This window comes from Leuresthes tenuis, unplaced genomic scaffold, assembly GCF_036924035.1.
Source record: "Leuresthes tenuis unplaced genomic scaffold, fLeuTen1.0.hap1 SCAF_8, whole genome shotgun sequence".
NCBI lineage: Eukaryota > Metazoa > Chordata > Actinopteri > Atheriniformes > Atherinopsidae > Leuresthes > Leuresthes tenuis.
Window position 1 is genome coordinate 17869654 of NW_027325362.1, and position 12454 is coordinate 17882107.

General features: G+C 44.9%; 1 protein-coding gene across 1 annotated transcript; it reads right to left on the reverse strand.

Moving 5' to 3' along the window:
• Positions 1–29: 29 nt before the first annotated feature.
• ppp1r21 (protein phosphatase 1, regulatory subunit 21) lies at positions 30–11749 on the reverse strand. Its single transcript, XM_072391170.1, has 22 exons — positions 11068–11749; positions 10018–10086; positions 9523–9669; positions 9282–9383; positions 8980–9144; positions 8842–8900; positions 8589–8683; positions 8241–8293; positions 7954–8103; positions 7760–7861; positions 7576–7664; positions 7341–7477; positions 7059–7151; positions 6523–6650; positions 5926–6075; positions 4319–4411; positions 3669–3923; positions 3268–3303; positions 3016–3132; positions 2329–2427; positions 2094–2222; positions 30–1467 (listed from the first exon to the last, which is right to left on the reverse strand). Exons 1-22 carry the CDS (start codon positions 11125–11127, stop codon positions 1438–1440), a joined length of 2358 nt encoding a protein of 785 aa, XP_072247271.1. The 5' UTR covers positions 11128–11749; the 3' UTR covers positions 30–1437.
• Between the last annotated feature and the right edge of the window lie 705 nt (positions 11750–12454).

The window sequence follows — 12454 nt, forward strand, 5'->3', positions numbered from 1 at the left end:
TGGACATAAATGAACAGAGCATTTAAATGTTGAGCAAGGTCTTTTATTTTGTTCCACATACTTACATGTGCTTTTAAACAGGTTACATTGTGAAATACAAGTTGTTTTTTTTCTCCCATCAGTTTACAGGGTGTTGGCAAGTCTTTGCGATCAAAGGTCTTGATTGGCATACAAGGGGTTTGAATGAGCTGCTCAGGACCACTGCTGGGTTTATTTTTATTTTTTTTCCTACCCCATTTTACCTCAAAGTGCCACATAACAGAGAGGCTCCATTTTACAGTTCACTCTGCCCACCCTCTGCCATGACTCACAAATTGCCTAAACCGTGGTTACCAGTGCTGGCCAATTTCTCTATGACACTCCCCAGTAATGTAGCCAGTATTTGAAGACACCAAAAAAAAAAAAAAAAAAAAAACTAGCTGCAAATTCAGTAAAAAAAAAAAAAAAATCTATGTAAAATAAAGATTTGTAACCTCTGAATAAATGCGTATTTTTTGTAATATATATATATGTTTTTTAGGAAATAAACAGTGCTATTAGGTTGTGATTTCAAATGAAAGTATATTCACACGAACCCTTCTAATCCTTGCACGTTTCATTAGAGAGCTCCGAGTGCACATCCACACTTGCTTTGGTGATAAAAAAACTATTGTTGCCGAGCAAACTTCCCCAGGCGGCAGACGGATGTGATTTTCGCAAGCTTCAACTTGATCGGTGCAGCAAGGCAGGCACCTTTTCTTTCACCTTTTAACAAAGCGGGTCTTTGTTAGACGTTCAGTCGCATTTTCAAGCCCTTCTTTTCAGAAGCTTGTGATATCTGCAAGTGTTAGAAGGGGTGTTATGATGTATGTAGATTTCCAAGCCCCTTGGAACAACCTGCACAAATAATCTTGAATTCAATTAAAAAAAACAAAAAAAACAAAAACGATTTGTATAACAATACTCTCGTGTTGTAAAGTCTCACGATGAAACAACATTCTCAACACAGTCAACCACACCAACATTTACTCCGTTTGCCAACCCAGAGATGAGCAGTAAGAGACTCACACACATAAATTAGGTCTGAAAACTACACACATTAACAGGGTTTGGTCTTCAAGTCTTGGCTTAAGTTTCGGCTCGTCATTTTCCTCCGCTACCCCACCCCTGATTTGGATTTTTTTAATTCTTTTCTCCAACTAGGCTTTGACCCACAGATCAGGTAAACACTTCCAGTTGTTTTTCAGAAACCACTCTTTAACATTGAAAAAAATTTGAATTAAACTAAAATTTCGGTCTCCCAACAGTTTGTTTGCACTGGGACTGCGCGACAGTGGAGGAATCTGACGGCATGTGTGGCCATCCTGTGGTTTTTGGTGACAGTGTTGTACCAAGATGCAGCCGGGAGGCTCCGCATACAGCTCTCCTCCCGAGGTGTCCAAGCGTAAAAGGGCAGCTCTAGCGGCCCTTGTTCTTTTTCGTGTTTCCCTGCAAGAAAAAAAAAAAAAGTTCAGTTTGAGGAGTATTCCAAATGAGCCATGTCCAAGGTTGGTGCAAAAAAAGAGAGCAAAGCGGTGTGTTGCGTTTAGGTGCAGTAAGTCAAAAACGGCTCGCAACTGACTCAATCTTCCGAATTCTCAAAACGTGCCGAGGCTGGCCGGTGGCCTTCAAAAGAAAAATCGCTACCTTTAAATCATAAACATGTTCCGGCCTGTGGTTTCCCCAACAGGCAGCTGTCGGCGCATACATGCAGGAACACGCACGCTCAGAAACAGGCCTCTCCTTTACTGCCACTTTGGCTTAACGACTCTTTCAGATGACGGCAGCAGGTGCTTTTCCCATCAAACCCCGGGCAGTAACCACAACACCCACCGACGACCTCCCAGTTCACCTCATAACTGCCAGAAACTTCACAAAGTCACATTTAACTGCCAACTGATCCTGTCCCACTCCCCTTTCGTGACAGGGTTTGTAGATATATTTATATCTGGACTGGCAGTATGTCAAGCCTGAGCACAAAACCGGTGTGAAACTTCATACTGACGAAGCAAACATTTTGAAAGATGCATGAATGAAGAAAGGGGGGCGGGGGTGGGTCTTTCTCAATGCAATACCTTGCTGCCCAATTTGAGCGTGTCGATTTCCTCTCTCTGCTTGCTCAAAGTCTCATTCATGCTACACAGATGGTCGCTCATCATGCTGAGCTGGTCCTCATAGCTCCTCTTAGTTGTAGCAAGCTCATCCTGTGGGAGACACTTCAGTTAGAATTTGCATGTTTACGGGTTTGTAGGGAGGCCATTGGCTACATATTCAGCTATTCAGTGGACAGGAAGCTCCTCTGCACTTTACCTGCAAGCGTGTGATGTTCTGGTTAGCCATCTTGACCTCCTCACTCAGCGTCTCCCGTGATTTCTCTGCAATGGCCAGTCTCTTCGCCAAAGCTCGACACTATCAAGGGAAACAACAGTAAGCAGCTGCTGTGTGACGAGGTTTACAGCATATACCGGAGTCAAAAGGAGGGGTTTCTTTAAGGTAACGCGTCTTTTTGAAGCCAGAGTCAAAGCTTAAAAAGTGACAAACATCCGGCATATTCCTTTATCTACGAGATGAAAAAGGAGGAAACTTGCATTGCCAGTGAGAGACAAAGCGACAAAGTGTCGGGAGAACTCACACCTGCTGTGAGCTCTGTGGAAAATTACAGTCTGTTCACACGAGGCTTCATAAGAGAGGTTTTACTCAATATGAGGTACAAGCTAGCAGGGCAAAATGAGGAAAATACAAACAGGGTTTGTTTGATGAAAACATCAGGGCCCTATTATGCAGAAAATCTCAGGACTGTGGTGCATGGGTGGAAAAGGAGCTTTTAAAAACCTTGAGATTCAGGAGCTGCTTCCAAAGCACAAAGTGGGTGCGAGAGTTTTAATATCTCATCTCAGATTGGTATGCTATGTTAGAGGGGCACAGTGGGGGTTGAAGAGGTCACTCCTCTGCCATCTGATGCGGTTACTGCGATAAACACTGTTGTAAGAGCTTCACCTCGGAGTGAAAGTGCACAGCTTTGCTGTCTGATATCTGGAGCTGGGTGGTGAGCTCTCCCACTCTGGTCATATAGTGAGTCTTTATCAGCTGCTCCCGGGACTCCTCGTCTCCCACCTGCAAACGCAGACACAACATCCAGCAGGGGAAGAGTTTTTCCTTCAGGGCAGCATTATGTATTCAAAACATTCCTTTCAAATGAGCATGGCTTTTATTATTTGGGAGCTCTTGGTTAACGGAATGGCGACTCACGTGCTCAACTGTAGGTGTTGTGCACAGCATGCCAACCTGTGTCGAAACAGATGAATATGTCAACCTCAATCATTGATGGGGCATTTAAAAAATCCACTTCAAGCAGGCCGAGAATGAACTAAACATGCAAGAGATGATAAAAGCAAGGACACGTGTCGAAGATGTAAAACAAACGGCTCTGGATCGTGACCTTACTGTGAACTCCGCACCAACATCTTCTGTCTCATCAGCACATTAGAAGTCTGCCTTTTATCAAGCTAAATATATCTTTGCACTGGAGCTACAAGAAAAGAATGATAATACTCCCTTTGTTGAAGCTAATCAGACACCAGGGCTATGGGCAAAAACAGTGCTATTGGTCTGAAAGCGAAAACAAACAGCAGCTTGAACAGTGGCTGTACCAGGCTGGTGCACAGAGTCGTCTCCTTCCCCGTGGCTTTCGGCTCCGCCTCTGCTACCTCGTGGCTCTGTGCAAGGGTGCTGGCTGCAGCCGGAGGCGAGTTTGAGCTTCCCCCCAGAGCCGCTGCGAGCTGCGCTTCCAGGTCAGCGATGCGCTGGTTCTCCTTTTCTAACCGCACCTTCCCCAGCTGGGCCTCCAGGAGCCAGTGCTCCTTCTCCTGCTCCAGCCGAGCAATTTTCTCCAGGCTCTGCTGCACCTACACCAGGCCAGCGGGGAGAGGAGAGGAGTGGACAGTGAGCACGGGGGGGGAAGAGAGCTAAGCGGAGGATCGGGGGAAGTGAAAGGGCAGCAGTATTTAGGTGGAAATAAGGAAACTATAACAAAACCGTTTCTGATGAAATGAAAATAAAAGCACTTTTTTTCCTCAGGAGCGAGTGTACAAACACTCCCTAGCATAACCTCACAAGTCTTCCCACCCTGTCCCTAAAGAATAACTTTCAGTAATTCATCTGATATAACACTTCCCGTCATACTGACTCATACATAGTTAGACCGTTCACACCACTGCCTGTCTGGCTGAAGCTAGATGTCACCTCTCTAAATACGGACCACAAAAATACTCAGATGGCTGCTAGAACGACCGTGTCTTACCTGCTGAGTGAGACCCTCTCTGCTCTCAGTGGAGCTGGTGAGTATACGACGGTTCGACAGGGCGTCTCTGTAAGGAACAGACTGTGGTTGGGCCTGAAAGTACAACAACAGAACAGTAACATAACAGCAGAACAGAACATGTTCTTAACGCAGTACATACAAGAATAAAAGTTGCATTTGGGCATAACATTCAGGGGCAAAGCCAACGGAAAGCTGCCAAAAACATTATACACAACAATGCAAATTCCTCTTCTGCTAAATCACATTTCAACACGCTTATACGCTACTGCTTTATGCATTACAAGACATACTGTCAAAACTATGGCCTCAGAGAGGCGAGGTCCGACAGCCTGAAAGTACTTCGCTGGCACATTTATTTGGTGGAACCAGCACCGACCGATCCTGACTACTAACTGGGTGGGACTGCCCAAGCTGAATGGGACTCTGTGGAGTTATTGGGGAGGAACTAAAACAGGTGAGACACATTCTGTTCATGGCTGTAATGGCATAAAATCAGACTCAGTACCAGTAGATTCAGACTATTCTGAGATATTGTGTCCCTTTAAAAGCACCCGGGCAGGGGTCTGCAGTCTCTATTTGCCAGAAAGACATTTCAAAAGCTCGACCCTGAAACAGCTCGGTTTGCGACTAACGCAGTTAGTATCAGCTAGTTACTGGTTAAGCGTGACGCTGTACGAGCAGACATGTCTGATAGGTTCATTTCTTTTCTGGCATGACACGGCAGCAGATAGCCTCCTGGCAGCCGAAGCACCCTGCTGCAGCTGCCAGTTACGGCTCATCAGAGCCATGTCTGCAACTCCTCTTTCTTCAGCCCTCAAATTAAACCCAATAGGGAGCTAAGTCTCCTGCTAAAGTCGATATGAAGACAGAAGATGTTCCATTTATCTGGGAGACACAGCAAAGTATGAGGTCAAGTTTTCCCTTTTTTATGCCACTTCTCTCTGCAAATCTTATTCGTACTTCATGCCACCAGGGAAAAAGTAACAGGCGGCACCACCCAGCTCTTTGGTATACGCTTCTAAAAGTCCACAGTGAAGGCAGCTGCACTCTGTGTCAAGACTTCTCACAGTGAGAGTGGGACACATCGCTCAGTGATGCGTCCCAGACGGATAAACTTTGTTCAAGCGGTTGCTACATCTCTCATTCTTCTGCTCGGCGAAGGAAATTTAGCAGCCTGATCATTATTTTACTAGTTTAGACTTTTACAATATGCGTATTACGAGGGGGAACGGCGGTGGGTTTAAACGAAGACGTCTTTCTTGCACCGATAAGGCGCGAAAAAGTGTGAAAGAGGCTTTTGAGAAAGTGCTGAGGGGCAGAGACGTGGGTGGTGCTCATCTGAATTTTCATAGCTCACTACTGACTCAATGAGGATGATGTTGGATAGTTCTACCCGAAAGCCATGAGAGATTTTTGCGTGGCAAAAGCCTAAAATCATATGATTGTCAGGAAAAAGGATCAGTTTTTAAGATTTAAAAGATGTCATATATCGGTGGGCAGTTCTTCGGGTCAGAGGGCTTTGAGATGACAGGCTTAGTGACTCACTGTCGCCGCGCAAGACCTTGAAATAACCAGGAGATACTCACCTTTTTAATAGCATGGATATAGGCAACAGCTTTCTTTTTGTTGTCCAGCATACTCTCTGCTTGCAAGGGGTTGAGGGCTACTGAGCTCCCTCTTGGACTGTAGCCTGGTGATGTGAAGAAATCCAAGTTGTTGCTGAAGAAAGTGGCAATCTGCAACAAATGGTGGGATATTTTTTGTGTATCATTCAAAAAGCTTAAGAAACACCTTTCTCACATCTATATGCTCCAATGCAGACACTCAGCAGGCTGTTAGGACTAAATATCCCTGTGTGCCAACAGCAGAAAGGTCATTCCACCACCGTGTGTCCAGTATTATAAAAGTCTTAGCAGTCAGGCTAACGCCTGCATCTAAGAACACGTTGCAAACCAGTTCACTTGAATTATGAGGAGAAATAAATCATTCCTTTGCTTTGACCGGTGAGCAGCTGTTAAAACTTTCATTTTGACAGTTTAAACACTGCCCACCTGAGTCCTACTGTTCAGCGTTATCACATTAGTGGTCATTTGCAACTGTGATCCAAACAAATCAGCCACACTGCCTGGACTGAGTGGTCGGACAAATAAAACTGGCTCCTGCCTGCCCCCTGTTGGCCGTACCTTGCCGGTGCTGCTGGTCAGCGAACCCAAAGATCCGAGGAGGCACTCTGTGGTGGTACAGAGCTTCTGGGTGACTGTGGGGAGCTCCTGCTCAATGCTGGCCTTCTGGTTGTAATGCTTTGACATCTCTGGATAGAAAGAAAATCACTCATTTACTGACCGGTGATTTTTTACAATACTTCTATGCAGCGAATCAGAAGGTTGTATGTGAGAGCACAATTACTACACATACAAGAACCAAGACAAACAGACAATGACACTTGATACATAAAAAAAAGAATCTCCTTTAGAAAAACGACACTCCCCATCCACCAAAGAGCATGAAATTGAAGTTCAATTTGGTGCTGAAGCGAGACAGTCGGTGAGACGAAGCCTCGGGAGGTTTACTCTCCTTCAGCTGGTGGTTTATGGTGAAACCCGGAGAAAAAAAGGAGTCCGACTTGTTTTGAATATCTAAAGCTCTGCTGATACGTGAGGTAACTGCGCTGCTGTGTGCGAATTGCTTGGGGTCACAAACGGCTAACAGTGCTGCTCACCTTTAACGGCATCCTGAAGACTGTGCAGGCAGGCGGCCAGCTGGGTGAAGACAGCCGAGGTGCTGCTGTGTGGAATAGCATCCTGCCGAACACCTGGGACACGGTTGGAAAACAAAGCACGTCTTATCAACAATTCATAACGCCCTGCAATTTTTTTTTTAAATTCTCTTTTCATTCTCTTACTTTTTCATGGCAATTATTCAAATGAACGTGTAAAAAACGATTTAGATGCGTTGCAGAGCTTTGAGGCAAAAGCAGCTGAAATGTTGCGAGTTAACCTACTGGGTAAGGCCAAAAGGTTGATGTAGTTCTGCAGTTTCTCAAACACAGAAGTCACTTTCTTCGTGTCATTCTGTAACTCCCGGTTTTTTGCAGCAAGGGCAGCAGTGCAAAGCGGTGCCTCGCACTCTTCTTCCAGGCTGAAAGAAGAAGAGATGATAGCCATCAGAAAAGCCTCCTCCACGAGCTCTTTTTCTCCCTCTCTCCGTCTCACACTCATATGCAACACGGCGCTGACCTTTTCAGCTGGTAGGGAAGAATCTTTTGCAGAAAGTGGGTGTAGGACGAGAAACTCTCGGCAAAATTCTTCAGTTTGACCACGGTCTCCTTCAGTTCGGCAGAACAAAGAAAAACACAATTAGTGCCCGCTTAGAAAGAAAGAGAGAGAGAGAAAAAAAAGAAGCCCCCTGTCTCAAACTCACCAGTACTGTGACTGTGTCTTCTGTGATGCTTTGGTATAACTGCAGAAAACTGTCCTCCAGGGGGCGCACATAGGCTGCGTTCTCCAGTAGATGGTGAGAAAACTAGGAGAAAAAAAAAAAAAACAGGATTCGTACATCTTTACTTTGCACTCATCGCAAAGGATTGGTGGATTTCTCGTGTTTTGCTGCCTCACCTTCTGGTTCAGAGGAGAGATGGGCTCGAGGGAGGAGTCCAGGGGATAGATGTGCACTCTCTGCTCTGTGTAGGAGTGGAAGTTCAACAGAGCAGCCACCAGGTCCTGGATAAAGCTCAGTGCCTGGCCGGCAACATCCCGGGCCTTAAGCTGGGTTGAAGGAAACACACGCAAACTATTTGAATAACCTTTCAAAAGGAGTTTAGTTTCAGCAGTCAGTTTGAGACACATGATTCGCACGTTCCCATTACTGCATTTGTGACAAACGTGTTTGTTTGCTTACTAACCTGGTGTCTTCGATTGTGTGATGGCACATTTAGACTGTTGTAGTCACTAAATTCTGCAGAGTAGGAGAGAAAAAGAAAAAAAAAAAAAAAAAGCGGTGAAGCAGGAGCAGAACCTCGGCACCAGCACTGTATTTTATTGACTTGACAAATATGCTGTAGTTTCAGTGATTTAGCCCACTGCCTTCTTCAGAGCAACATTACAGTTTGATCGAGCGTCGCGCACACAGCTCACACCGGGGGGGCGGCACGTTGTTATGGTATCACTGACAAGAGCGTAAATATCCCAAAATGGATGTCCACTCTGAGGCGGGCCATGTTAGTCCAGGTGGCTTGGCGGCAGTTACTCACTGGTGTCATTGAAGGGCACTTTCTCCTGGATCACACTGCTGCTTTGTTTCACCTGCCGGTTCAGCTCTGACTGGCACCGCCTCACCTGCTGCTGACTGCGGAGACACACCGACGGCCGCTTAGTGGAGTACAACATGCGTTGCAACGAATAGCACCGTGCACGTTACACAAAGTTTAACTCGGTCCGGGAGTGAAACTTCTATACAGAGAGTGTGAGTGTTTGACTGGCAGAGTCGGCTGTAAGTAAACGTACCACTCTTCGGTTCGCATTCGACAATCTTTTGCTTCCCTCTCCAGAGTTTGTGCTTTCACCTGTTGGAAGATATGGAAAGTACACACAATCTAATGACCGTCATAAGCACTGAGAATATCATAACATGGCGGTCCTCACCTCCAAACGTGCTTTGTCACCCTGCAGTCGCTCAATTGTTTCCACGTACTTTGTGGTGAGCCCGTCTACAACAGTCTGGTGCTGCTCAGCGTCTCTCTCCAGCTCCTCGAGTCGAGCCCTCAGCTCAGCCTCCTTCCTCCTGTGCTGCTCATCTGCTTCATAGAACTAATGGATGAAATCCCCTTCATTAAAGGTACTACCTCCAGTAGGGGTCCTTTGGCAAGACCCCCATATCTTACCCGCCTACCAGTGTAAGTCGCTTTGGATAAGAGCGTCTGCTAAATGCATAAACAGAAACAAACCTGTATGTGAAGTCGCTCGTTTTCCTCAATCTTTTTTTGCAGGTCCTCGTCAAACACATTCTGAGTCTGAAGGCCGTGCTGTGTTGGAGATTCTCCTTTACTCTGGAGGCAAAAACAGAGCTGGAATTATCTTAACTTGTAAATATCACCATCACTCTTAGCATTGTTTTACTTGCTCTTTTGAGGTTAACTTTGTATGCTTCTGCCCAACAGAGAAGCCACCCCCCCCCCTCATGATCACCTTCCCCTTTTTGCCCTTGGCTTCACTGGCAGCGAGCTCCTCTTGGAGCAGCTCCACTCTCTTGGCCAGCTGTTGGTTCCTGAAGCTTAGGCTGTCCATCTCCTGCTCCTGCTTCCTCAGACTCTGGTCCCTGTGCTTGAGCTGCTCCTAATGTGCAAAGAGAAAAGAAAAGAAAAAAAAATACAATCACCTTCTTAGAAACTATAACTATGAGCGCGTCTCTCGTTCTAATTTGTGTTGGAGTAACTCTGCTAAACAGCTTTGTTCATAAAATGCAGGGACAAGCTGGAAATTCATTTGTTTGCAACTCTTTCAAAATCAACAGGTCTTGGATTTACCTCTCAGCTTGGTGATGCACTTATTCGCCCATCCATAATTACTTATTAATATTGTCTAGAGCGCCAAAAAGATAATAGTTTGGGCTTCGTTGTCAAACTTCTATTTGAAGTTGCAGTTTGTTCTGCATATGCGACTCTGCTCGGAAAGATACTTTACCTTTAGAGAGGCAGAGCTGGCCTGTTCATCCACAACTGCCTTTTTCAGCACCTGGTTCTGGGCACGGAGCTGTGAAAACACAGGGGAAAATACAAAGGTGAAAAAAGCATGAAGTAGTTTGCAGACTAGTTGTGGATTTACTTTTTACATAGAGAATATCTGGCCTGTATTAATCTCTTTGCAGTTTTCAATCCCTTCTTTATAATATGACACCCCCCTCCCCCCAAAAAAAAAAGTCCAAAAGTCAATGCTCTTCATTTTACAGCATGTGGCCTTTGTGCAATTGCAAATTAAAGCAGAACAGAAGCACACATGTGTGACAGTTGCACAGTCAGCTCTTCTTTGACAGGATATGGTGCTTGGCCAATGGGAAGATCAGAGCTGAACAGGAAACAGCTCACACTCCCCGTGATGTCAGCTGACACAAAAACAAAGAGCACGTATGACTGCTCAGAAAGCCCTGGCAAGCAAACTTTACTTTACATGTCATTGATCCTTGAAGGCAGGGATCACATGAGTGCGACTGTGATTCCGGGTTCAGCTGAACTCAAAATAAAAAACAAAACAAAACACAGCTTTTCAAGCTGCCTTCTGAGGAAAGCTCATAAAAGTACCAAAGAATGCAGTGACACAGACCTTTTACCACAGTGTTTGTCCAGTAGCACAAAAACAGGATGAATAACCAGGCGGCTAAAGAGCTGTTTCAAAGCTGCGGGCCACAGTAATCTAATCTTTCAACTCTTTCACTCATGCCTCAACCACCACAAATCAACTCACCAACAGCTTTAGGGCACCTAAACACAGTCTCGTCACAACAACTTTACGGCTGCTATTCCTCTCTACGTTCTATGCATGTGTTGTGATCTGATCATAATGACTGCTGCATACATCTTACCATATAGACATACCTCAGCAAATGCACTGTAATCTAAAAGTGTGCACGTGACAAGTTATCTTGTAAGAGTGAAGCCTGAAGCACAGGACATATTAAAACTGTGCTTTGAACACAAGTAGCTTCACTTTAATGAAATGAAATGGACAGCGTTTTACCTTAGAATACTCCTGAGCCAGCTTGCTGTATTTTGTTTGCAGATCTGTAACGTTAGCCATTGTTGCCAGGAACGTTATCCGGTCGCTAGTCGTTAATGCTGGGATGGCCTGTCTTGGCTAGTTGGTGGCTGTCTGATTAGCTTGCCAGAGACTGTACTTCACGCTGTCAGCGTCTTGGGGTATTGACAATGCGCAAGTTAGAACAAATGCAACCTGCTAATTCAGCTTGGCTACCCCACCGGTTTTAATATCCACTCCGAAGCAGCTTGTTCCGTTACACAGGAAAACTGACCTCGGATACATTGTGAGGGACAGTCATGAATCCCCCCCAAAAGTAAACGAGATGCTGATCAGCTGTTGACGCTACCAGTTAATTTCCAAAACCGGATGTTTCTCCGATTAGACAGCAATTTTTTCAGTTAGCACTGTCAGCGGTGAATGAATCCGCTCTCTAGCTAGCTAGCAGCTAACTAGCCATGTAGCAAAACAAATCCTGACACCCAGCGGTACATTTAGGTCTGTATTATCTGACAGGAGACGCGAAACATGCGGCGTCAGTAAAAAATTAAAAAAATAAATAAGAGAAATGAATCGTCTTTAATAGTCCGGGCTGTTACTGCCAAACCGGCGAGGCACTCTTCAACACCAATTCATCTGTCATTTTCTAAGCTAACCCAGCGTAAAGGTCAGAGTTGAAAGAAAGTGGTGAGCTGCTGTGCGCGGGCGCCGTCTAGCGTTTGGAGTGCTGTATTGCAATATGTCTTTCTGGTATATTTGAATGTTTATTGTTGCCCCGTCTAACCACTTTGGTCCACAGCAACAACACTACACAATGTCAACTGTATGTGGGAGGATGACAGTAAAGTGTATATATTATAGTTGGAGAAACGGCAACAAAAACCACGTCAAAAGAAATGCTAACGAACAGATGTGATGTTCATTCATGAAATGAATATGTGTGAATGATTGGAATCTATCAACTGTGCTGCTGGTGTCTCTGTCTGGACGTTCTTAAAAATAACCCTAGAGAGAAATGTTCTCGTTACATTGGGTTAAATAGAAAAAGGCTAAATGAATTTGAGATCAGCAAATTTTTTGTTTGGTTTGTTTTAGTGAAATATTTTTAACAGGAAGCAAAGGGAAGTGATCTTATTCTCACAGATCACAGTAGAGTAGGAAGAGTCAGATCTTTATTTTTGTGCATACTGACAGTAAGAGGATAACATTGTGAGGGTTTACCCCCCCTCTTCCTTTCTTTTTTTGTTCCTCTTGTGTTAAAAGCACAAAGTCCTCCTTGTGGCCTCTGGGAAAAAAAACAGCTGCAGGAAAAACTTGAACAAAAAAAAAAAAAAGGAAAAAATCTGCACGTTATAGAGTACACCTGCAA

What these genes read in the sequence shown, in the direction of transcription:
- ppp1r21 (XM_072391170.1), bottom strand. Translation starts at nt 11,127, where the DNA reads ATGGCTAACGTTACAGATCTGCAAACAAAATACAGCAAGCTGGCTCAG. An exon ending in CTTCCCTACCAGCTGAAAAG is followed by an intron (nt 7,478 to 7,575) that starts GTCAGCGCCGTG and finishes TTCTTCTTTCAG; the next exon opens with CCTGGAAGAAGAGTGCGAGG. An exon ending in CAACACCTACAGTTGAGCAC is followed by an intron (nt 3,133 to 3,267) that starts GTGAGTCGCCAT and finishes CTGCGTTTGCAG; the next exon opens with GTGGGAGACGAGGAGTCCCG.